This window comes from Cervus elaphus, chromosome 10, assembly GCF_910594005.1.
Source record: "Cervus elaphus chromosome 10, mCerEla1.1, whole genome shotgun sequence".
Classification (NCBI taxonomy): domain Eukaryota; kingdom Metazoa; phylum Chordata; class Mammalia; order Artiodactyla; family Cervidae; genus Cervus; species Cervus elaphus.
Genome location: NC_057824.1, coordinates 48,859,218 through 48,883,083, shown reverse-complemented (window position 1 = coordinate 48,883,083; position 23,866 = coordinate 48,859,218). Strand labels below are relative to the sequence as shown.

The following is a 23,866-nucleotide window of genomic DNA, read 5'->3' as shown; positions in this document are numbered from 1 at the left end:
ACACAGACACACACACAGACACACACATAGATAGACACACACACAGACACACACACAGAGACATAGACAGATACACACACAGACACATAGACAGATACACACACAGATACACAGACACACATAGCCACACATATAAATACACACACAGAGAGACACATACAGACATATACATAAACACACATACACACGCACAGATGCACACAGACGCACGCAGCCCTGGCCAATGCTGCGTCACCCTTCGGCCGTGCCTCCTGCCCTGAAGCCTGACCGTGGGGACGTCTGCCCAGTGCAATGGGGGCTGCGGTGACTGGCAGCTGGAGCCGGGCACGTGTGGGACCACCCCCCACCCGCCTGCTGGGTGACCCACTGAGCCCCACCTCCTCCTCTGTGGAGTGCGCGGGGGTGCCAGCCTCGCAGGACCGCTCTGGGCCTCAGGGGCCAGGGTGGGGGCCCCGTGCTGGACAGGTGTGAGGTTCTCTGTTCCCATATCTGCCACCTCGCTGTGGCCTCTTCTGATGGAGGCACGGGTACATGGGAGGAGCCCCACGGCAGAAGCGTGAATGGCCTCCCTTGTCCCCGCAGGCAGGAGGGTCCCCCAGCAGCCCAGGTGCCTGGGCAGAGGCCGGGGGTGGAGACCCCGTGCCCTCCCTGGGTCAGCGGCTCTGCAGGGTGGGGGCGGAAGGCTTCAGGGAGCGGATGCTGCCACATGAGCCAAGCTGGGGCTGGGGCAGCCCTGGCAGGGATGAGAGATGCTGGGGAAGATGCTAGAAGGAACTCATGGTACCCGAGACTCTAGAAAAGGCGGGCTCCCCAGGCTCGCTGGCCTGACAGACATTTTCCAGACACCTGAAACCTCCGCGTGGTTTGGCAGAGCGCCGGCCTAGCACCTCGGGGTGTTACAAGTCACAGCTCTGAGGCAGGACTGGCACCATGCCCGCTGTCCCCCCGCCCCAGCCCTCACCCATGCCCGCCCGCCATGGGCAAGTCCTCCCTTGGTGCCCCCACCCTGTGCCGCCCTCTGCCTGGGGATGACACACCCCGGCCCGGCCAAAGCGGAGGGCTGGAGGTGAGCTTACTCTCTGGCCCCGAGGGTGAGGGTCGTGACTCCTCCGCAGACCTCAGGGGGTCTCCTCCGCAGACTGTGGGGATCAGGCTGTCCCAGTGATGACCCAGTGATAACAGGGCCCTTCTCAGCTCTGGGCCTCAGCCTGCTGCCCTGAAAGGTGGAAGCGGAAGGGGTCACTTCCTGGCCCCTCCCTGGCTCATAGAGAGATGACCTCAGGTGACCCTTGGGTGGGGAGATAGACGAGGGAGCTTGAGACAGGTGTCCAGAAAGGTGGCAGCCATGGAAATCCATCCATTCTGGATTTCCCGATGGCGGTGGGAGGCTCCTGTCTCAGCCCCTGTGTCCAGTCTGGGTCACCTCCCAGCTGCCCACCTGCCTGCTGGGTGCCCACGTGTCCCCTGGAGAAGCAGGGCTCCTCGGAGCTTCACCCGCCCCATCAGAGGGCCCTGAGGGGCAGCAGCCTAGAGAGGGTGGGGGACACAGGCCAGGCTAGCAGCCAGGACAGCCCCACAGCCTCAGGGGCGTGTGAGGTCAGGGGAGCCCACAGGGTCAGAGAGAGCACGGAGCTGGGGTCAGGTGGGTGAAGGCAGAAGCGGGCAGGCAGATCCCCGAAGGGGAGTCAGAACCTGGGCAGCCAGCAGTAAGTCCAAGGCCTGGAAACTTCGACCTCTGCTTCCTCAAGACGAGAAGCCTGTTTTGACATGTCAAGAGGGATGCATTCAGTGGCCAGCAATGCGAACCCAGCCATTGGCAGCTTATTTCTTAGCATTTATTGTTAGTTCAATAGAAGTCCAGACTCTGTGGTCTTGGGATTGGTTTGGTGACTCAAGAAACCAGACTCGCTCCACAGCCTTCCTCTCCACCTTCTTAGTGAATTGGCTTTTGTCCTCATGTCAGTTAGTGCTAAAGGATCGTTACTCAGTCGTGTCCAACTCTCTGCGACCCCAAGAACTGTAGCCTGCCAGGCTCCTCTGTCCATGGAATTCTCCAGGCAAGAATACTGGAGTGGGCTGCCATGCCCTTCTCCAGGGGATCTTCCTGACCCAGGGACTGAACCCTGGTCTCCTGCACTGCAGACAGACTCTTTACCGTCTGAGTCACCAGAGTGCCTCATGGTCAGTGCCTCATGATTACAAAGTGGCTGCTGCAGCTCAAAGCCTCACATCCTTATACATTGTTCAAAGGCAGGTAGTAGAGGGTGAAGCAAAGTATCTCAAGAAATTCATTATGTCTCATTGGCCAACACTAGGCTATATGCCCACCTCCTAGGTACAAGGGAGCTGGGAAAATGAGTAATTGGCCAGTGGTGATTCCTTCTCTGGGGCATACTCACTGGCTCACAGTAAGGGTTCTAGAGCCAAGGAAGAGGAGGTGGTTGGAGGCCAGGCAACCGCAAAGGACTGCTCCACCTTCACTCCCTGCAGTGCCCGAGTTGCCTAAGGATCCAAACCTAGGAGCTGATCTAGATTCCTCCCACCCCCTTCCTAGGATAGGCTAGAGCAGCTGTTGGGGGATCATGGGGTAGAAAGCCAGCAGAAAAAAAGTTTCCTGCCTGCCTTCCTCTCCTCCCCTCAGTTTACACTCTGACTCCAAGGACCAGAGTGGGAGGGAGCCCGAGGGGATTTCCCTGGGTGAGGCCTGGTCTTTGGTGCAGGAGGGTGGTGTCCTGGCCAATCAGCCAGGCCACAAGGACGTCATCAGAGCCCCTGAGATGGAAGGCTGGCTGGCGTCTGGTTTTCTCAGCTGAGTCCCCACGCCGCCCATTGCACCCCGGTGAGCTCAGCCTGGCAGAGACGGGTCAGTTTCTCCAGGAGGCTGGCCACGGCCAGACCACGGGGGCTTGAACTCTGGAGTGGGCTGCTTCTAACTTGACGGTGCCCATGGCTTCTCTGCCTTGGTCCATGGTCTCTGTGGGCCTTGATGTCTGTGAGGGAGGTGCCCCAGGAAGGAGTGAGCTTGATCTTTTGTGCAGGGGTGAGGTTGTAGGCAGAGGGTCCCTTCAGGGAGCCCGGGAGCCCTACCACGAAAGGAGCCCAGGAGCCCAGTCTGGCTGCCCCCACCCTGATCCCGCCAAGCCACACTCCCCCTGCTCCTGGCGCCCCCCTGCCCCCGTTACCTGTGTTCACCCGGAGGAGTCCTCCACACCCCCACCAAGATGCTGTATCTCAACTCATCCCCCCAACTGGGGACCTTCACCCCCAAACCTGTCCTCTCCTGTGCCGCTGTTTGAATGGTGGCGATCCTACCCACCCCCCAAGCCAGGCTAGAGACAGGGCCACCCCCTGCCTTCACGTCCTGCCCCCAAGTCCTGGCCTCCAGGTCCTGACATTTCGCACCCCCAGCCTCTCGCTCATGGCCCCGGGCGCCCATCCCCGACACCGACAGCCAAGTCTCCTTGCCCTGTCCCCACCCCCCCCAGCTCCACCCCTTGGCCATGGCCGGTCAGCATCCCAGTGGACGGCGCCTCCGTGGCGGGGGCAGGCATTGTAACCCTCCCCTCCGCGAGGAGTTCCACCCCCGAGCCGCTATGCGGTCTGAGCCCGCCGCTCCCCTGCTCAGGGCCTCCGTGACGCTCCACTGAGGCCAGGGCAGCAGCCCAGCAGTGGAGAGGTGGATGAGGCGCCACGCGGGGCCCTGGCCCCACCGCCAACTGGCTGGGTGACCTTGGGCAAGTCCCTTGCGGTCTCTGAGCCTCTCTTTCCTTCTCGCCTCTGGCGTGGCTGCAGTGGCCCTTCCTGTTTCATGAGCCCTTTAAGGATCAGGAAGGAGAGGGGCTGAGAGACAGGGGCCCTGGGGGTCGCCAGAGCCTCACAGGTCAGGAGCCCACCCAATACAGACGGGGACCTGAGATCTGGGGTGCCACTTTGTTCCCAAGGGTCTTGGGAAACTTTGTCACCCAGGCCGGGGGATGCTGCAGAGCTGGTGGGAGGAGGCGCTCAGAAGGACCCTTTCTGTGCCCCCAGAAAACCTCAGCCCAGCCCAGGCCTGGGCGCTGTGAAGGCAGCCGTTTGTTCCCGTGACTCCCCTCCCGAACGCCACCCCAGCATCAGCAGGAGTAACCGGGTGCCCACGTGCTGTGCGCCCCTGATCTTCTGTGGCCCTGCAGGGTCAGTGTTATCATCCCCATTTTGCTGATGGGAAAACTGAGGCCCACAAAGATCACGATGCTTGCATATCATGGCTATCTAGTGGGAGAGCCGGGATTTGACCCAGCCTGGCTGGTGGCAGGGCCTGAGCCTCCTCCCCCATCACATGGTACTTCACGTGGGCAGGGGCCTGGCGACCAGACCGAGCAGGGCGCCCCTCCCCAGGTGGTCCTGACTCCCAAAGGCGGGCGGTCTGCGTTGCTCCAGAGTGACTGTACAGGGGCTGGGGGGATACCCTTTCTGCCCAGAGGGTCAGACAGACTCAGCGAGGAGGGGACAGCTCTCCGGAGTCTCAGAATCTTCCAGGGGCTGAGGGCGGGGGCAGCGCTGGCGGAGGGCTCGGCCTGAGGGGGCTGGGCGAGCTCAGGGCGGCTGGAGCAGAGCCGGGTGGAGGAGATGCAGGGGAGGCTGAGCTGGTCACCTGTGTACGCACCGTGTGGCGTCTCTGGTGGTTTTTTTTGGGGGTGGGGGGGGAGTTCCGCCGGGTTTACCTGCATGAGGTCCTCACCCACGGCCGTTGTGGGGGGCTGCAGGAGGGGACTGGGGGCAGGTGGAGGGGAGGGGCAGCGGGCTCCAGGCAGGCCGAAGGGCCCGGGGAGAGGCCCGGGGGCCCATGGGGTCCTCCTGTAATTAAGGTGCGCCAGGACTCTGGTGGTTGGGGTGGCGCAGGGTAGGGTGGGGTGGGGTATAGGCCAGGCGCTGGAGCTTGGACGTCTTCAGGCAGCAGCATCTGCAGAATTAGACGCCAGCGATTCCGCTCCCAGCGGCCTCCAGACAGGCCCACCCTCAGCCCCGCGTCCTCGGAACGCTTTCATCTCACGGCGCTGAGTCTGGAGAATCTAGCCGGATGTGGAGTTTCTAAGAGCCGGGTTGGGGGGCGGGGCAGGGGGGTTGGGGAACGTGAGACGCTGGACTTCTTCCTTCCTGTCTGGCAGATCGGGACGGGAAGTCGGGCTCCATCTGATATGGGGGGGAACCCCAGTGCCCCCCTCTTCTGGGGCGCGTAGGTCCAGGTGGGTGAGCACCTGCCCGCCTGCCCTCTGCAGATCCCGGTGTGCGGCGCCCCCTGCTGGTCTCTTTGGGAACAGCCGGACCTCCGGCTCCCTGTGCTGCGGGGCGCTGAGTGGCTTCAGTCCTGTTCGGCTCTCTGTGACCCCACGGACTGGAGCCCACCAGGTTCCTGTGTCCATGGAATTCTTCAGGAAAGAAGACTGGAGTGGGTTGATATTTCTTCCTCCAGGGAATCTCCCCAATCCAGAGATCGGATGCACCTCTCCTGCACTGGCAGGCAGATTCTTTACCACTGTGCCACTGGGAAGCCCCAAGTGCAATTTTGATCAGTGAAAGTGTTAGTTACTCAGCCGTGTCTGACTATTTGCACCCCGTGGACCGTAGCCTGCCAGGCTCCTCTGTCCATGGGACTCTCCAGGCAAGAATGCTGGAGTCGGTTGCCATGCCCTCTTCCATGGGATCTTCCCAACCCAGGGATCGAACCCATGTCTCCTGTGGCTCCTGCATTAGTAGGCGTATTCGTTACCATCTGAGCTACCAGGGAAGCCCAGGAATACTGGAGTGGGCAGCCCATCCCTTCTCCAGGGGATCTTCCCAACCCAGGAATCAAACTGGGGTCTCCCACACTGCAGGCGGATTCTTTACCAGCTGAGCCACCAGGGAAGCCCTCCTGGCTCCCAGGTGCCGTGAATTAGGAAGAGTCTCCCTACTGAGGCCCTGTGTTCTTTTGGGTTTTAACCCCTGCTCTCCTCCGGGGGAGAGGATGGGCTGCTTTCCAGGCGGGCCCTAAGTGACCATGGCCCCCTTTGTTTCCCTGGAGCTCCTGCTAAACTCACGCACCGAGTTGGGCCCGCTTTTTCTTTCTCCTTTTTTTTTCCTTTTCTTCTCTTCTTTCCTTCCTTTCCCTTTCCTTTTCTTTCTTTCCCTCTGCCCATCTCTCCCTCCTTGCACCCATCCATCCTGCCACAAATATTCCTTGACCACACTGTGCCCTGAGCCAGACAGTGTGGGGGACAAGCCTGCCTGGTCCCTCTCTAGGGAAGGACCAGTGAAGTGGGGGTGACCGTGGTCATTATTCAGACAAGCACTGTCTAATCCCAGTGACGGCCACTCTAGGAGAAAAGTATGGTGACTCTGAACATGTCTGCAGGGGCCCTGCCTGAGCCCGAGGGTCGGAGGGCTTTCTGAGATGGGAAGGGCTGGGGGTGGGGTGGGAGAACATTCCAGCGAGGGGACGGTGGTCTCATGAGCAGCGGGCAGCTGCTGGTCCCCTGGGGCTCACATCCCCGTTCACCCCTGCCCTGGGGCTGACCCTCTGCCCTTCTGCGGTCCAGGTTCTCCTTCTGGAAGCAGCAGAGCGGCCCTCAGGCCAAGACAATGACTTGCCGACGCCCCAGAGCACCCCACCGCCCTGGAATGAGGGTGTCCTCCCTGACGCCATCCCGCTTGCCCACCCCGGGCCCCAGAGGAGAAGGCCCACAGGCCCGGCCGGTGAGTGAGGCCTGGGGGTGGGGGGTGGGGGGTGGGATGGGCAGGGAGGCCTCGCAGGGCCTCCACCAGTAGGTCATACACACCCAAAGGGCATTTTGGAAAACTGAGCTAACATTTAAAACCTGGGGGATTTCACAGAAAAGTCAGGATTTCTCATTTCTCTTAGAAAAATGGAAGAGCTGGCCATTGGGGTTGGCAGTCCCTTATAGAAACAGTTGGCTGGGACTTCCCTGGTGTTTTGAGTGTAAGGGGTGCAGGTTCAGTCCCTAAGATCCCATGTGTCGTGTGATGTGGCCAAAAAAATATTGGAAAAAAAAAAAAGAAAGAAACAGTTGGCTGCAGCTAAGTCATGGCCGCCCCCACAGATCTCATTCGAGCTCTGCAGTTTGCCACCGTCCTCACAATTCCCTACTGTCTCACAGTCCAGCTGCTGTCTTCACTGGCTGTCTAAACTGGCTTCACCGTTTAGCATCTACACGTAGGCCCCCAGCCCAGCTCCATCCCTGACTGGCTCGATTTTACAGCAGGCCCTGCCTGCACACCCCCAGGGGTGGGGAGCTTGCTGCCTCCCCCCAGCCTCCCGGGGGATCCTCTCTGAATTCTCTGACCAGAGCTGGGGGACACCCACTGGTCTGTTGCTTTCACTCTTCCCACTACGTTTTGAAGTCAGGGGTAAATTTCTCTCTGCAGTCTCTCTCCACTGGACTGCGCTCTCTGGGACTGCAGAACCGTAATAGTAACTGTAATACTATAGTTAGGATTGCTGAATGCCTGCCGTGTGCCTGGCACTGTGCTGGGACTTTACCCTGAGTGGAGGTGTAGCTGCCATCATCCGTGTGGCTGAACTCCAGGATTCAAGGCTGAGGTCTCATCTGACTGGTGAGGATCTGTGCTGTGCCAGTTATTCAGTATTTTTATATCACTCTAGTCTCTACACATATCATGGCTAATCATTCCAGTGAGCTCGTAAAGCTCAAGTTACAGGAGAGAGAACCAAGGCTCAGAGAAGTGACCCCTGGGGTCATCCAGCGATCCAGTGCCGTTTTGACTCAATAATTCACAGCCTCACCGGAGCCCTTTGCAGGGGACACTCTTCCTCCTACTGTCCTCCAGTTTAGCCCCCAGCGTCTTAGCAATCCCGCCCAGACCCAACTCTGACCCCTCCCTGCCTGCTAACCCCCAGCAGTGGGAGAGTTGACCGCTAGTGGCCAGTCCCGAGGCCAGGGAAGCAGCAGATACTCTGCAAGCTTCTGAGGGGCCTGGAGGCCGTGTGGAGGGTGAGCTTGGGCTGCTGTGGGAGGAGGGGGTGTCTTACTTGCCCCGGGTCCCCAGCCCACCTCTCTAGCCATTCTCCCCAAAGTCTCACTCCCAGAAGACCTGTCTTCTTCAAATCCTTCTTCTGGGACTGAAGAGGGAGCAGAGGTCAGGGGGAAGTGGGGGGGCGGGGCGCGGTTCTCCTCTTCTGAAGGCCCCAGGCCCCAGTGCCCGCTGGAGGGGAGGGAGGACGCTGGAAGGGGCTTCTGTTCTCCCAAGGCAACTTTCTTATGGGGGCATGTCATTCCCAATATGGCCACCAGGTGGAGCACAAACCCTACAAATGGTTACACCTGGGTGCGTCCTGGAATCCCAGGTGCCAAGTGGGAATCCCTAGAAACTGGCAGCCCCATCGGGGTCCCCAAAGAGCCCTCCATCTGTTCAGCAAGCATTTTTTGAGCATCCTCCCCGGGTCCAGGCCTTTCTGAGGGAGAAGGGGCTGTCTGCAGGCCACACAGTGGGCCTCCTGCCTCTCCATCTACTCTTGCCCACCCTTGGGACCTGGAGATCCCCAGAGGGCAGGCAAGTCTTTCAGGGCTTCCTGGGGTCTCTAAGGAGGCCTTATTGGGACGATCTTTGCCTGAATCCCAGTCCCCAAGCCTGAGCAAAGAAACAGCAGGACGTGGAAAGAGGGTTCTGACTCATTTACAGCCTGGCACTGCTACCTTGAGCAAGGGGCCACACCTTTCTGAGCCTCAGTTTACCCCACCTGTCAAATGGGAACACAAGTAGCTCTTGAGATCATAGAAGTGAACAGGAACAAAACTGGTTTGTATACTGTGATGAATGATGTGGTCCCTTTGCCCATGGCAGGTGAGGGGGCAGGTCTGACCAGACAGCAAGGTCGTTTAGCCTGGAGCCAATGGAGGCAGCTCAGCCCACAATGTTCTCAGGCCTCACTTCATTCTATCCCCAGGGCCCCCTGGACAGACGGGACCACCAGGGCCTGCAGGTCCCCCAGGCTCCAAAGGTGACCGTGGTCAGGCAGGAGAAAAGGGCCCAGCGGGGCCTCCTGGTAAGGACACCCGCCCACACACACACCCCGACGTGACTTCGTCCACTGGGGGAAGGGGGTTGGGGTTTCTCCCCTGTCCGAGCAGGTGAGGCACCCCAGACGCCCTCTTTCTTGGTGGGGCTGATGACTGCCATCTAGCAGGGCTCCAGGTTCCCTCCCTCCCACCACCACCTCCCGGGGCAGCCTCCTTCCAAGCACTTTGGGGCCTGGTCTCACCCGGGACTATGGGAAGAGGAGGCTCCAGCTGTGGGGGCGGGGCTGCTGGGGGCTGGAGGTTGTGCTCCGCCATGTAAACAACGTCGAGAGGTCACGCAGCTGCTCCTGGACCCTGCCGGGGCAGGTACGGGGCTGGGCCAGGCTGGCAGCCACCCTCGCTGCCCCTACCCCAGGGCTGAGGTCATCTGGCCACAGCGCCCACTGACTTCACTGACCAGACCTCCCTGACCTCCCGCCTGGCTGTCTGGGGTCCCCTCTGCACTGGCTGGAGAAGGGAAGTCATTTCATTATATCCCAGGACAACCCTCCAGTGAGTCTCTGGGACTAAAGGCCATCACCTTGCCCTCCCGGGTCTATTTCTCACCTCTGTAATGTCAGTCATGAGGCCCGGCCCTCCTGTGACTCCTCTTTTCCCCTGCAGGCCTCTTGGGGCCGCCAGGGCCCCGTGGGCTTCCTGGAGAGATGGGGCGCCCTGGCCCCCCCGGCCCCCCTGGCCCAGCAGGCAGCCCGGGCCTCCCTCCAAACGGCCCCCAAGGCGTCCTCTACTCCCTGCAGCCACCGACGGACAAGGACAGTGAGTGTCACGCTTGAGGGCTGGGGTGGGAGGGCGGGCCAGAATTCAGAGGGTCCACTCCCCCAAAAGGACCCCGTGAAGCAGACTGTCCGTGAGTAGGGCCTCGGCTTTGCCAGGCGGGGGGACGGGGTAGCCTAGGTGGGGGGTGGTCCCCCAAACCCCACTGTTGGCCCCAGGGGCCTGTCCCTGCCTCTGTGCTCAGCTCCTGCCCCTGGGGTCTGACCCCCTGATGTCCCTCTGCTCTCTGGCCTGGCCTTGGGGTCCCCCCTGGTGACAGTACCACCACCAAGGTCATCCGTCACCCCTGTGCTCTTCACAAATCCCCTCACTGTAGGCCACTGGACAGGCGCTGATGGATGGAGCACCTCCCACGTGTGGGACTGTGTGCTGTAACCTCCGGGATACAGCAGTGAGCAAAACAAGTCTCCTGCCTGCAGCAGCCACAGCCTAGCACAAGAGGGCGCCCTTGAGCACACACAGAACCCGCCGCCGGGAGCATGGGGGGAGGGCGGGTCCAGGGAGGGCGCCCCAGAGATGGGGTGGGGGTGGGGCCTGCGGCCCATGGAGGGCGTGGCTTTGGCTAAGGGCCCTGGGAAAAGAGAAAGGTTTTAAGAAGCGGGTGATGAGATTGACTTGGCATTCTGAGTGGGTGACATCCCGGGCACCGTGGGGGCACAGGGACCTCTTGGTCAGCCGTCAGAGAAACCCAAGCCCCCTCCCGCCCCGCGCCCCGCGCCCGCCTCCGCCCTGTCCCCCCGGCTCCCCGGGCAGCGCCGCTCTGCCCCGAGCGTTAGACCTGGGCCTGAATCACAGGGTCCCGCTCCTTGCAACCTCCGTTTCCCCATCCCTAGAGCAGGAGTGGTAATACATCCGGACGGAGTTGCTCTGGGGTACACAGCCCCCAGCCACGAGGGAAGGACTCATTCCCAAGGGGATCAGGGCGCCTGGGCTGCCCTCCGCGTGTGCGGGGGCCGGAGCAAAGAAGTCACTGGCGACCCAGCCTCACTGTCGTGGTGGGCTCAGTGGTGCCCCCTGGTGGAGGAGAAAGGGTGATGCTTGTTTAGTACCTTGGGGGTCTAAGGGTTCCACCGCCCGGCATCGCCGGGCCACGAGAGTTCACCCGGCCCCAGCCTGGGCGTGATGCCCGGCGTCTGCCGCTGACGGCCTCCAGTGCTCAGATCCCCTCTTCAGACAGGACCCTCCTTCCCCAGCCCTGGGGTCCCCAAGAGAGGGCAGACTGCCTGGAGGGCGCAGATGTGAACGTTTAGGAAGAGTGGGGGGGGCGGGTCCCTGTGGAGGCACCTGGTTAGCCTGCACTGAGCAGCTATAGCAGGCCCACCAGCCGCGAGGCCTATGGAAGGGCTGCCCAGGCTTCCGTGGTGGGGGTAAGGGGGTAAAGGCAGAGGCGAACACCCCCAGCCCAGAGGTTTCCAAGCCTGGCTGTCTGCTTCTGGGTCAGGACAGCGCGGGGTGAGGTCACATGGGGCTCACTCTGGAGGGACCCAGGCCACGAGACAGACCCCATCCGGCCCGGGGTCCTGTGGCTCAGACGAGTGGTCAGGGAGGGCTTCCTGGAGGAGGTCCCACAAGAGTTAGCTAGTCAGGAGTGTCGGGATGGGCATGTGGAGGGGAGCCTGGAAGAGAGTCCGGCCTGGACAGCGGGGAGGTGAGCAAGGCAGAGCCGGAGCCTAAGGGCCTGGAATTTTCAGGAAGAAGTTTGTACTTTAAACAGAGCCCACAGGGCTTTCCCGTTCTCTGATTTGGCCTCTGTGTTGGCTCGTCAGTAAAGAATCTGCCTGCAATGCAGGAGACCCGTTTTCGATCCCTGGATCGGGAAGATCTCCCAGAGAAGGAACTGGCAACCCACTCCAATACTCTTGCCTGGAGAATCCCATGGACAGAGGAGCCTGGCGGGCCCCAGTCTATGGGGTCACAAAGAGTCGGACACGACTGAGTGACTACACACGAGGGAGCTCCTCTGAGCCGAGGGGGCAGGCGCTGCAGTGAGGCCCAGCAGGGTCGGGGCCGCTCTTCCTGGCTCTGGGGGACTCAGCTCTAGCCCCCCAGCCCCGCCCCACGGGTCACAGGCCACTCTGCCCTTCCCACAGATGGAGACGTGCAGCTGGCCTCCGCGGCTGTGGACACAGTGTTGGCGGGCGTCCCAGGGCCCCGGGGTCCCCCTGGCCCCCCAGGTGAGTGCAGAGGGCAGCAGCAGCAGCTGGTCTCCACTGGTACCCACTCCTGGGCTTCACCTGGGCCGGGGGTCCTGAAGGGGCCGGTTGGGGGCTCATGGCCTTGGCAGGGCACTGGGTCTGCCCCAGCCAGCAGCGGCTTGAGGGGGGGCTCATGGGTGGCAGCTCCCCTGCGACTGGACACAGTGTTTCTGGGTGGCCTGACACCCACATGAAGCAGCCCCAGGCCGCCCTCGAGCAAGCCAGAGCAGGGGTACTCCGGGTGCTGGAGGCCTAGGTCCAGGAGGTCTGCGTAGGGGATGGTGGGTGGGAAGACCGAGGGAGCTGGTAGGGCAGGTGCCTGGGCGAGACAGGGGGCCCGGGGCCTTCAGGCAGAAATCGGGGTCCTGGGAGAGGGGATGGGACCCTCACTGGGGGAGGGGGTGGTGTGGGGTGGGGCGGGAGCCCAGATGTGTGGCCGTCTCCTCTGACAGGTTCTACTCCTGAATGAAAGCAACAGAGGCGCTGGGCACCTGTGGGCTGGGGGCGCCTCTTGATTCGGCTCCAGGCCAGGCAGTCATTCCCCGCCAGTAGTTCAGTGTCTCACGCAGTCAGGAAACACCCACTGAGCACCTCCTACAGGCTGGCCAGTGTCCTGGGTTCCTGGGATCCTTAGATAAACAAAAGATTTCTGTCCTCCCGGTACTTACATTCTAGTGGAGAAGGCGGGCGGTGCCCTCCTGCTGTCGGTGAATCCTCCCAGAAAGCAGGGCTGGGCTCGCGGCTGGGCCAGGGTGCCCCCATTTAAAAGGTAGCATTGAGGAGGGTGCTGGGAGGGTGTTTGCCTTTTAGCTAGACCAAGTCCAAACCATTACCCCCCACAGGGGTGCACTTTGCTGTAGGTCCTCCCTAGGTATGTCAGGGGGCACTCTGGTACAGACTAGCAGTCCAGGGGGCACAGAGACCTCACTCTTCCAAATATTCGAGGCATTTAGTCACGAACACCATGCCCTGCACTGCACCCATTGGGCCTGGCCTGATCCTCTGGGCGCTCCCTGGCCCAGAGGGGAGGCTGGCATTCAAACCAGCAGTGGCCCAAGGCAGTGGCTGGTCACTGTCAGGGATTTGCCTAGGGAAGAGGCGGGGGTAGGTGCCTGGAAGGCTTCCTGGAGGAGGTGACGCTCAGCCTGAGACTGGTGGGAGTTGGCTGGGATGTGGAGGGGATGGGGACACTCCAGGAGGAAGGAACAGCCACCACAAAGGCATGGACCCAGAGGGACTTTCCAGGAGGGTGTTTGACCAATGAAGGTGGAGGAGGCTGGGCAGAGAGGGACCTGTCTGAAAAGTCACTTGGGGAGGGGGGTTGTGCTGCGTGGATGGGTGACCAGCACTCCGGGTGGTAGGCAGCAGTTGTAACCCAGGCAAGGAGGATGGTCTCAGGGAGGTGAGGTCTGAGGTCCCGAGGCAGGGCAGGCTCGAGGGAGATTTGCCCGAGGACTGACCGGCTGGGGAGAGGCTGCAGGGTGCCCCCCGGCCCCGTGGATGAGGCTGTGGGAGCAGCAGCGAGCTGTGGTCTAGGGATTGCAGGCAGCGAGAGGGGCTTGCAGTGGGCTCTCCGCTCTGGGGGTGGGCAGGGGGCCGGGGAGCCCATGCCCCCTCCCTCACCATTTATTCACCTCCCCTTTCTGCGCTGCCCAAGGAGACAGACCCAGGGTGGGTAGGAGGGCCCCTCTCCAGAGCCGATGAGGGGGCAGGGGGAGTCTCTGGCTCCAGGTGACCATCTGTGACTCTGCCGGCAGGTCCCCCTGGACCACACGGCCCCCCTGGCCCCCCGGGTGCACCTGGATCCCAGGTAAGGTCTCGTCCATCTCTGGGGAGGGTGAGGGCACTGTCTCCCCAGGAAGAAAGGGGCCGGGCTTCTTAGCAGCACAGTTGCTCAGGAAGGAACCAGCCCAACTAGCTGGTCCCCACCTGGGTCCAGGTGGGCCCCAGGGGAAGGCAGGCGTGGAATCCTGTTTTCTTAGCAACAGCCCTTTGCTGCCCACCCTACCTGGGCCCCATGGCAACCCACTCCAGTACTCTTGCCTGGAAAATCCCATGGATGGAGGAGCCTGGTAGGCTGCAGTCCGTGGGGTCGCTAAGAGTTGGACACAGCTTCACTTGCACTTCTCACTTTCATGCATTGGAGAAGGAAATGGCAACCCACTCCAGTGTTCTTGCCTGGAGAATCCCAGGGACGGCAGAGCCTGGTGGGCTGCCGTCTATGGGGTCGCACAGAGTCGGACACGACTGAAGTGAGTTAGCAGCAGCAGCAGCAGCTACCTGGGCCCCAGAGAAGTTAGCATCGTTCCCATTTCATAGATGAGGTAACCCGAGGTCATGCAGGCGGTGTGTGGAGCTGGGCCAGGATCACAGCCATGGCCCCTCTTTGATGAGAATTGCCTGGGTGGGGGGGCAATGGCTTTGCCTCCTCAGCTGTGTGATGTTGGGCAGAAAGACAGCCTCTCTGGGCTCCGGCTCCTTGGCTGCTGAGACGGAGTGGATTGTAACAGGGAGTAAGAGAGAAATAAAGTGTCAGGGGGGAGTGACTTGTGCTGCAGGGCCCCAGGGGTCTGGGGGGGATGTCATACGGAGGAGGAGGGGACTTTGGACACCAAGGCAGGCAGGGTTTTGTTTGGGGGTGTCTGCACAGAGCTTCCTGCAGCTCATCCAGGCCGAGGGCTTCAGGTTCCCTGGAACTCGGGCCTGGGTGGGAGGGGGGGCGGGGGTGACTGAAAAGCCGGGCTCCCACTGCAAGGCTGGACAGCTCACCCCTGACAGAAGGGCAGGAGGGGGTGTGAGGCTGACAGAGGCTCTCGTGAGAAGGGCTGGGGGCAGTAGGACCCCCCTCTAGAGGCCCAAGCCCACAACAACAGGCAAGGTCAGAGATGATGGTGTCCCTGACCCTTCCCCCCACCTGCTCGTGCCAACTCCTTTCAGGGTCCCCACTGTGTTATCCCCGCAGTGACAGGGACGCAGAGGCTCAGAGAGGTTCTGTCATTTGCCAGAGTCACCCAGCAGGGGGGTAGATCGGGGGTCCCGGCAAGGCTGAGGTCACTCTAGGCCCCACTCCAGCTTTCTTGGGGTCCCTGCCCTCTGCGAGCAGGTAGTCTGATGGGGGAGGCAGATGTGATAGAGAGTAACTGGGGCGGGACCTACAGCAACAGGAGCGGGGTGACAGATAGGAGAAGGTGACGCTTTGGCTGAGACCCGAGGACCCAGAAAGGAGCAGTCACGCAAAGATGTCAAGAGCGTTTCAGGTAAAGGGAAGCATAAGTGCAAAGATCCTGAGGCTGGGAAACACCAGGCAGGTCCTGAGCGAAGAAGCGTGTCGGGGGAGGTGAGGTGGGAGGGAAGTGGGCAGGGCGGTACCTGCAGAGCCCATGCACGGACCCGGGTCACGGTGAAAGGGGGCCTTACCGAGTGTCAGGGAGGGGGAGTCCAGGGCCCCATTTTCGTCTTTTCAGGGCCCCTCTGGCTGTGGCTTGAGGAGCGGAAGGCGGGGGCGGGGGAGTGGAGCAGGGAGATCAGGGAGGAGGCTGGGGCAGCGCAGAGGACACAGATGTATCTAGAAAGTGGACCTGACAGGTCTGGCTGATGGAATAAATTCGGTGAGGGCGGGAAGGGGAAGGTTAGCTGCGAGGTGCGTATAGGAGCGGCTGTGGACCGCAGAGCCATTTCATGGAAAAGAGAGACCGCCGGGTTGGGGGCCGGACGGCTGGGCCGGGGGGAGACCAGGAGTTCCACTTTGGAGAGGGTGAGCAGGGGCGCCTCCTGGCCAGCCAGGTCAGGGTGCTGGGGGACGGCTTGATGCACAGGTCTGGGGCTCCAGGGAGCCTTCTGACCGGGCCTCAATGCTGATGGGGAGCCCACGCGGGGACCCTCGCCTTCACCACTAGTAGGAGTCGCGTTAGTGGCTCAGTCGTGTCTGATTCCTTGTGACCCTTCATGGGTGACCTGTGACTCTTCATGGCTCCTCCAGGCTTCTCTGTCCGTGGGATTCCCCAGCAAGAGTACTGGAGGGGGTTGCCATTCCCTTCTCCAGGGGATCTTCGCGACCCCGGGATCGAACCCGGGTCTCCTGCATTGGCAGGTGGATTCTTTACCGTCTGAGCCTCCAGGGAAGCCTGAGACCAGCACTGCTGTCACTCATTCTAGGAGGGCCCTTTCCGAGTGCTGGGGGGATGTGTGCGCGGCCATCCGGTCCCCTTCTCCAAGGGCCTCCCCGGTAGCTCAGACTGTGAAGAATCTGCCTGCCAATGCAGGAGACACAGGAGACTCGAGTTTGATCCCTGGAGAAGGCGATGGCAACCCTCTCTAGTGTTCTTGTCTGGAGAATCCCAGGGACAGGGGAGCCCAGGGGGCTACAGTCCATGAGGTCGCAGAGAGTCGGACATGACTGAGCATGCACGCACGCACGTGCCTTCTCCAAGTGATGACCATACTTGGCATTGGCCCATTTCACAGACGAGAAGATGGAGGACTCAGTGGAAGCCCACGGTCATCCACTGGCCAGTGGGGGGGCTCCAGGAGCAGACAGGCCCCCCGCCGCGGCACCCCCCCATTTCCTCTCCCGCCCACCCTCCTCCTGTCCTGTTTTTCAGATTTCCAGAGCCCAGAGCAGGGCGAGGGCATGCAGAGGACTAAGGGGTTGTGAAGGGCAAAGCCTAACTTACTTTGTCTGATTTTCTGCAGGGCCTGGCTGGAGAGCGGGGCGCCACGGGGCCGTCTGTAAGTATGGGGCTGTGTGTGGGGGCCACCCCCAGGGTGATGGGCTGGGATGCAGGCGCCGGGTACCAACTGGGTGGGTGTCTGCCACAGGCAGCCTGACTGAGCTCAGGCCCCCAGCCTCCCCGGGCATGGCCAGATCCAGCCCAGCCAGGACGGAGCAGAGGGAGAGAACTGGGCAACCTGGGTGCAGTGCCAGCTGCCCAAGTTGGGAAGGGGTGACTTTGGGAAGTGGGACACTCCCCCCGTCCCCGGGTATATGAAGTAAGGACTGAAATAGCCACCCGTCGAGGGGCTTGGATGAGAGTCCTAAGGTCTTTGCCAGGAGCCCAGGCCCCTGGGTTAATGTGCTATGTGACCTGCAGAGTCCCTTGCTTTCTCTGAACTTCCCAGGAATAGATATAGACGGCTGACCACTCATTTCCCATCTTAAAAATAAGAATTCACAAGACTCAGCCCCATCTTCAGGGCCAAGGAAGTGGGCAGGTGCCCAAGTCTTATGTCAGAGGCACACGGCTGGGGGAGAAGGGGGAGCATCTTCTATGTGGAGGCCCTCTTCATCCTTAGTGGGTTTAAGCTTCACAGTGCCCCCGTGAGATGGTGCTTTATTTTCCCTCTTTGCCAGAACTGGCAGCTGAGGCCCAGAGAGGTTAAGCAACTTGCCCAAGGTCACACAGCTATACCAAAGTAGAGCCAAGATTTAAACTGAGGAGTGTTAGCCTCCAAAGGCAGGCCTTCCCCAAGCTTGTCATCGACAGTGATTTATTTAATCCTCCTAATAGCTCTGTGAGGCAGGCACTGTTATTATCCCCATTTTGGAGACGGAAAAACCGAGGCACAGAGAGGTAAAGTCACATAAGAGTAAGTGGCCTCCTAGGTGTTATTGTGAGGCTGATATTACTGGCCCCGTTTTACTTATTTATTTAAATTTTAATTTTTTTACATTTCATTTATTTTGGCTGCTCTGGGTCTCTGTTGCCATGCATAGGTTCTCTAATTGCAGTGCGGCATGTGAGATCCTAGTTCCTTGACCAGGAACTGAACCCACGTCCCGCCGCCCTGGAAGGTGGCTTCTCAACCACTGGACCAACCGGGGAAGTCCCTGGCCCCAATTTTAGAGTCAGGGAAACAGAGGGGAAAGGCAGGGGGCCTGATCCCTGGAAGGGCCGGAACCTGAGTTCCAACCTGACCACTCCCTCCCTAGAAACAGAATTAAGCCCCTAAAGTCAAGCCCATGCCGGCCTGTGCAGGGGTCCCAGGTAGAGAAGCTGAGCACCCATCACTGACCACGTGACTTTCTTCCCAGGGGGAGCCTGGCGGGAAAGGGGAAGAGGAGGAGAAAGCCGCCACTGAGGTAACTGTGCCCCTGGGCCTGTGCTTCCCTCCTGCCCCCTGGCTGTGTCCTTGCGGGACAGTCCAGTAGAGCTGGACCGACACCTTCATCCTGAGTGGGGCGTCAGCCGCAGTGCGAGTGGGGGCTCACCCGGCGGGGGAGGCAGTGGAGTGGATCGTGACTGCGGCCCGGTGTGAAGTCAGCTGCAGTGGGGGAGCGCAGATGGGATGACTGGCCCGGGGCCTGAGGGTGGGGGCGACCCCGCCGGAGAGGGCGGAGGAGCCACGGACCAGCGGGCAAGACCCTCTGTTTGAAGGAGGCCTCGGGCTGTGGGGTCTTTCTCCAGGGCTAGGACCCTCCCATGACAGCGCCCGGCACATGGACGTGCCCAAGGTCACAGTGCCACTGGACTGAAGGGTGTATGGGCAGGCGGAGAGCTGGCTGGTGGATGTGGGAGAGGACGGATGGAAGAAGGGGGTTGGGAGCTCACAGCAGCCAGAGCAAGTCGGGGCAGGGCAGGGACACAGATGGAGCGCGAGCGCGGCTGTAGGGACCATACCTTCTGGGAAGCGGAGGGGAGGCTGGGGGCCAGGGTGATGCGTGAAGGGAACGAGGGCGGTGGGGCAAGCTGGAATGAGTCACCTGGTGTGACAGGGCTCGGCCAGATGTCCAGCACAGCGGGCACGCTGCACCCCGAGTGAGCTTGGGGAGATGCTAAGCCAGGGGTGGGGGTGTCTGGAGAGGTGGGCGATGGGCATTGGAGGTGGGCAGCTGTGTGAGGCAGGCTGGGCTGGAGGGGGTAAAGCTGGGATCAGGGGACCTTCCAGAGGTCCTTATGGGATTGAAGGGGGAAGAGGCTGGAACCATGGCAGCCATGGTGGGCAAGAGAGACAGTGGGAGGAAGATGTGGATGCTGGGGTCATTTGCGATGGATGACTGGGAGGGTACCCACGACTTCCCCCTGTCCAGTTTCATCAGCATGGCCCGGGCACCCGGGCTTAACTGGGTCCTGACAGAGGGGGCCTGGAGCCCCTGCTCCTCACCGCGGACACCCCCATCCCAGACACTACCCACAGCACGGCTTCTCACGGTCTTTGACGGGAAGGGCTCTCTTGTGTAACTCAGTAGCATGCTCTCCGGTTTTCTTTTGCTTTAAGCGCAATTAATCTAAGTGTCATGACAGAGCTGTCATGTTCCACCAGCCAAAAAGGTTCCTGTTTGCTGCTGCCGCCGGGGCGGAGCCTAGCCTCTCTACCATCACTTTTTTTTTTTCAAAGTGACCTTGTCATCTTGTCTTCTCCATTAATCAGCCTATTCACGTGTCCTGACACCCGAGGTCCTTCGCCGTGTGTAGGCCGGTTCCCAGGAACGCAGAGGCGCCATCTTTGTGCCCTCCCACGGGCCTTCCGGCAGCCTCGGCTCTGCCCTCGGATGGGTGGGACCGGGACGGAGACCAGCAAAGCGCCTCCCACCCATGGGCCCGTATGAGGTGCTCTGCCCACAGCAGGATATCTTCTAGAAAGAAGGGTGCACAGGGAGGCAGCTGGCGGCCATGGGAGCAGCAAGCTCAGGCCGGAGGCAGCCAGGGCTGTGTGAAGCCCCGGGCTTGGCCACTTCCGGCTTGGCCACTTCCGGGCTGTGGGGCCGGCTCGTCTGGGCTTCAAGTTCCGTGTCTGTGAACTGGAGTTCGAACCCCAGCCCTGGTGCCGGGGTGTCTCTAGCCTGTGGTGGCCGTTGCGTTGACGATGGTGACAAGAGGGAAGTGGCGGGCTGGGACAGGACGCTGGAGCAGGGCGGCCCTGACCCCACGGCTTCCTCCACCCCAGGGCGAGGGGGTGCAGCAGCTGCGGGAGGCCCTGAAGATTTTGGCCGAGAGAGTGCTCATCCTGGAACACATGATTGGCATCCACGGTGAGCAGTGACCCGGGCCGCCGAGTCCAGCATCTCCCTCCGCCCCGCCTCCCCTGCTGCCCTCGCCCGTGCTGCCTCTGGTCCCCTCTCTCCCTGCCCTGATGGCCCCGCACCTGGCGGCCAGTCTGCCCCTGTGCCACCCCTGCTCAAGAACCCTCCGTGGCTCCCTGCTGCCTGAGACGAGGTACAGCTCCCAAGTCCCTCCCCTAGCACAGCCTGGTGTCCGGTGACTCAGAGCCGTCATCCAGGCGCCCCGGGCCCCTCCCACCGCCACACCTCTGCTCAGACTGGTCGCTCCGCCTCCTGAACACCAGCTCTGGCCTCAGGGCCTGTTCTAGGATCTCTTCCTCTGGGAAGCCGCCCTCCTGTCTCCTCCCTGTTCTCCACCGAGCCTTCTATTCCCTTACGGGTTGGGGTGTCTATATCTCTCCCTGGGACCTCTGCAGTGCCTGGAACCTGGCCCTGGTCAGCATTGTTTGAAGAATGAATGAATGAGTGAATGGTGAATAAGTAGATGAGTGAGTGGGAGACTGAATGAATGAGTGAATGAATGGATGAGTGGATGAGTGAATGAATGGATGAATGAATGAGTGAATGAATGGATGAATAAATGAGTGAGGGAATGAATGCATGAAGACTAGACGCTGGCAGCTGCTTTGTCCCACCCTCACTGGGCACAGAGGTTCCTTGGCTGGCAGGACTGGAAGTGAAGGGGCTTCGCGGGCTCCTGAGGCCTTGTGTGAGCCCACCCTCCTGCTTTCCTTCCAGATCCCCAGGCCACCCCTGAGGGGGGCTCTGGCCAGGACGCCGCCCTGAGAGCCAACCTCAAGATGAAGCGCGGAGGCCCCCCACCTGACGGCTCCCTGGCTGCCCTGCTCGGGCCCGACCCCGGGCAGAGGAGCGCTGGCCGGGCCAGCAGTGGGAAGTAGGAGGCCAGCTCTCCCGGAGGAGCCCCGGCTCCACCAGAGACCCCGCCCCGAGGCCTGTGCTGCCGTCAGCACTGAGGGCACCCCGAATGGGACTGGGCTCCAGACCTGCACGACCGTCAGGGACACTGGCTCCCGGGGGCCTTGGGAACAGATGGCAACGCCAGGGGCCGGGGCCAGAGGGGCCCAGCGCCCCCGGCCGAGCTCTGCCCTGGTCCCTGCCCTCCCCACCCCCACTCCCTGCTGGAGACGGGGTCTGGTGGCTGGGTGGGGCGCGGGAATCGTCATAATACTCGCCATTTACTGGGTCCCTGAGTCGTCTGGGCCCATCCGAGGAACTTCCCTACATTGTCTCATTTAACCCTTAGGACGTAGGTTTGTTTCTCCCACTTTACTTGGGGGCAGAGGCTGGGAGAGGATAAATTACCTGCCCGAGGCCCCTGGACCGTGGAGGACCGGGGCAGGATTTGAACCCGTGTTCTCTCTACCTGCCAGCTCCCCCTCTTCACGGGGACACTCACACAGGGCAGGCGCTGGGCCAGACGGCCCCGGAGGCTCCAGCCGGGAAGGAGGGCAGGCCCTGCCCAGCTCGAGACCCTGGGGGCCCTCCAGCCTCCTTCCTTGACATCCCTCCCTGGGCTCGGGGGTCTACTTCACAGGTGGGGAGGTGGGCAGCTTGGCCTGTAGCTGCTCTTGAAGGCCAGGGAGACCTTGAATAAACCCCTGACAGTCAGTGGACTTGGAGACCGTGAGAGAGGAGCGTTGGGCTGCCAGGCTCCTCAGACTGAACTGGCATCGCCCCCTGCTGCATCCTGATCCCTCTGACCCCACCCACCCTCCCAGGGCCTCCCACCGCTGAGCAGCGAGGAGGAGGATTGAATGGGACGGTGCACCCGCTGAGGGTGTCCCTGCAGCCCCGGCCTCTCCCAGACTCGCTGAGAACCGGCAGGGTTAGGGTTAGGGTGGCCCCTTCAAGTTACAAGGCAAGTCCTGTGTCCCAAGGAGAAGGAGTGGTCGCCACCTGATTCCCAGGCCCTGCTGGGGAGAGACGCTCTGCACTCAGTCCTGTGGGCCCAGCCTGGCTCCGGTCCTGGGTCCCGGTGCCCTAGAGCAGCTCAGACCAGGGCCCTCAAGGCCTCTTGGGCGTTGGGTCCTCTGTGGCCTGGACCTGCCCTGGTGCTCCTCTCTCGCTGTCTCAGCCACGGCAGCAAACGCAGACACTCCCAGGTGCTGGCGCCGCCCCCGTGGTCTCCCCTTGTGGCATGAGTGACTTGTCCCACCACCCTTGGTGCTACTGGGAGGCTGTGCTCCATCCCTCTGGGCCCTGATAACCTCTCCCTGCCCTCGAGGCCTGGACTGCCCCTCGGGAGGCAGGGCTGGCTGGGTGGGGGGCCAGGATGTGGCTTCTTGCAGGCCTGTCTTCATGGAGGGGTGGTCACCCTCTGACAATAAAGGTGCTCTCCCCCTGTGGTCGGGCGTCGCATGGTAGCGGCCGTCGGGGAGGCCGGGCCCAGCCCTGGGGGATCTGATGGGAGCCCCCGGGAGGAGGGGACCGCAAGGGCCCGAGGCAGGGCAGCCTGGCTCTGCCCCCTGGGAGCCCCACGTGGGGGCCTAGGAGAGCGAGGGGTGCTCTTCGGAGGCCACCCCACCCTCCAGTCTAGGCTGGGCCCTGGGCCAGCTCTGCTAGAGGGAGTGAGGTGGGAGGGTTCCCGGTGCTGGGCAGAAGGACCCCTCCCCACCATGCTCCTGCCCCGGGCCTGGGGTCCTGGACTTTTTCGTCCAGGCCCAAGTCCAGGTGGGGGCCCTGGGACCGTCCCCTGAGTCCTCAGCTGAGGTCGGGGACTGGCTGAATGCCGCCCAGGGCTTCCTGCAGGCCGTGTCCCACCAGAACTCAGAGACTTGCTGGGCCCACCACCACCACACACACTCTGACGGCAGCCCCCTTCTCACGGCAAGACGGTGTGTTTCCAGCTGGAAGTGTCGGGCTGAAGCAGGAGCCAGGGGCCCGGTCTGGGAGGACCCTAAACACTGGATGGGGAGAAGCTGACCCAGTGGGGCTGGGCGGCTGTGGCCGCTTCTCACCGTCAGTCCAGCCTCCCCCTTCCACCTGGATGGTGGAACGACCTTTCTGATGTGCACGTGGGCAGCACCCCCTTTACTCATGAAGCAGCAGTGGCCCCTTGTTCCTGGTCCCCAGCCTGCTCTGTGACTTGTCACTGTCATCCAAGCCTCCGTCCCCGTGGCTGCTAGCCACACGGAGGAACCACCTGGTCTTGTCTCTGTAACGCCTGTGGGTGCGGATGCCCCGCAAGGCGTTTCGTGCCTGCAGGGTGTGGGAGAGAACAGGACATGGGGCCGGGGTGACTGGTACTCATAACCCTGGGGGAATCACAGCTCTTGGCTTGGGGCGAGAGCCTCAGACGCATTGCCTCCTCTGACGCCCACAGCCCACAGCTGGCTCGGGCCCCTCTGGTCCTTGGTTCCGTCGTGACCATGAATGTCTGTGCTGATGGGTGGAGGCCCTGACCTGCTCAGCCTGCAGGTCCTGCGATGGATTCGGACAGTGAGGCACGTCACCTGGAGTGCCCCTGCTATCTGGGATGGGGCTTCCATGGTGTGGGCCCCCCTCCTCTGCCCAAAACTGCACATCTCCCTGCAGACCCTGGGGAGGGGGTTCCTAAGGGTCAGCCCAGTGCAGGGGGCAGGCATCCCTGAGCCCCCATCCCACCACCCACCTGCAGGGTCCACCCAGAGGGATAAGGAGGGAGAATCAGCTCAGCCTCTCCCCCTGCCACGCTACCCTGCCCCTCCCCATCTCCTCCCCGAGCCTGCTCAGCTCGCCATCCCCCTGCCACCCTCAGGGCACACCCACCCTCTCTCCAGGCACTGCCTCCTGTGCCCTGGTGTCCAGATCAAATCAGAACA

The 23,866-nt window shown here is 61.8% G+C and overlaps 1 protein-coding gene across 3 annotated transcripts in view; it reads left to right on the top strand.

Moving 5' to 3' along the window:
* COL26A1 (collagen type XXVI alpha 1 chain) overlaps positions 1 to 22,411 on the top strand; it is a 165,507-nt gene extending 143,096 nt beyond the window's left edge. For 2 of the 3 annotated variants that reach the window (XM_043915066.1, XM_043915064.1), the window contains exons 5-13: positions 6,558 to 6,714; positions 8,945 to 9,043; positions 9,681 to 9,833; positions 11,942 to 12,025; positions 13,804 to 13,856; positions 16,739 to 16,774; positions 18,078 to 18,125; positions 19,931 to 20,015; positions 20,784 to 22,411. In XM_043915066.1, coding sequence (XP_043771001.1) covers positions 6,558 to 6,714; positions 8,945 to 9,043; positions 9,681 to 9,833; positions 11,942 to 12,025; positions 13,804 to 13,856; positions 16,739 to 16,774; positions 18,078 to 18,125; positions 19,931 to 20,015; positions 20,784 to 20,944 — 876 coding nt within the window. In that variant the 3' untranslated portion in view covers positions 20,945 to 22,411. Of the gene's footprint in view, positions 1 to 6,557; positions 6,715 to 8,944; positions 9,044 to 9,680; positions 9,838 to 11,941; positions 12,026 to 13,803; positions 13,857 to 16,738; positions 16,775 to 18,077; positions 18,126 to 19,930; positions 20,016 to 20,783 lie in introns of all 3 variants that reach the window. The other variant, XM_043915065.1, reaches the window with a different exon arrangement.
* The last annotated feature ends 1,455 nt before the right edge of the window (positions 22,412 to 23,866 follow it).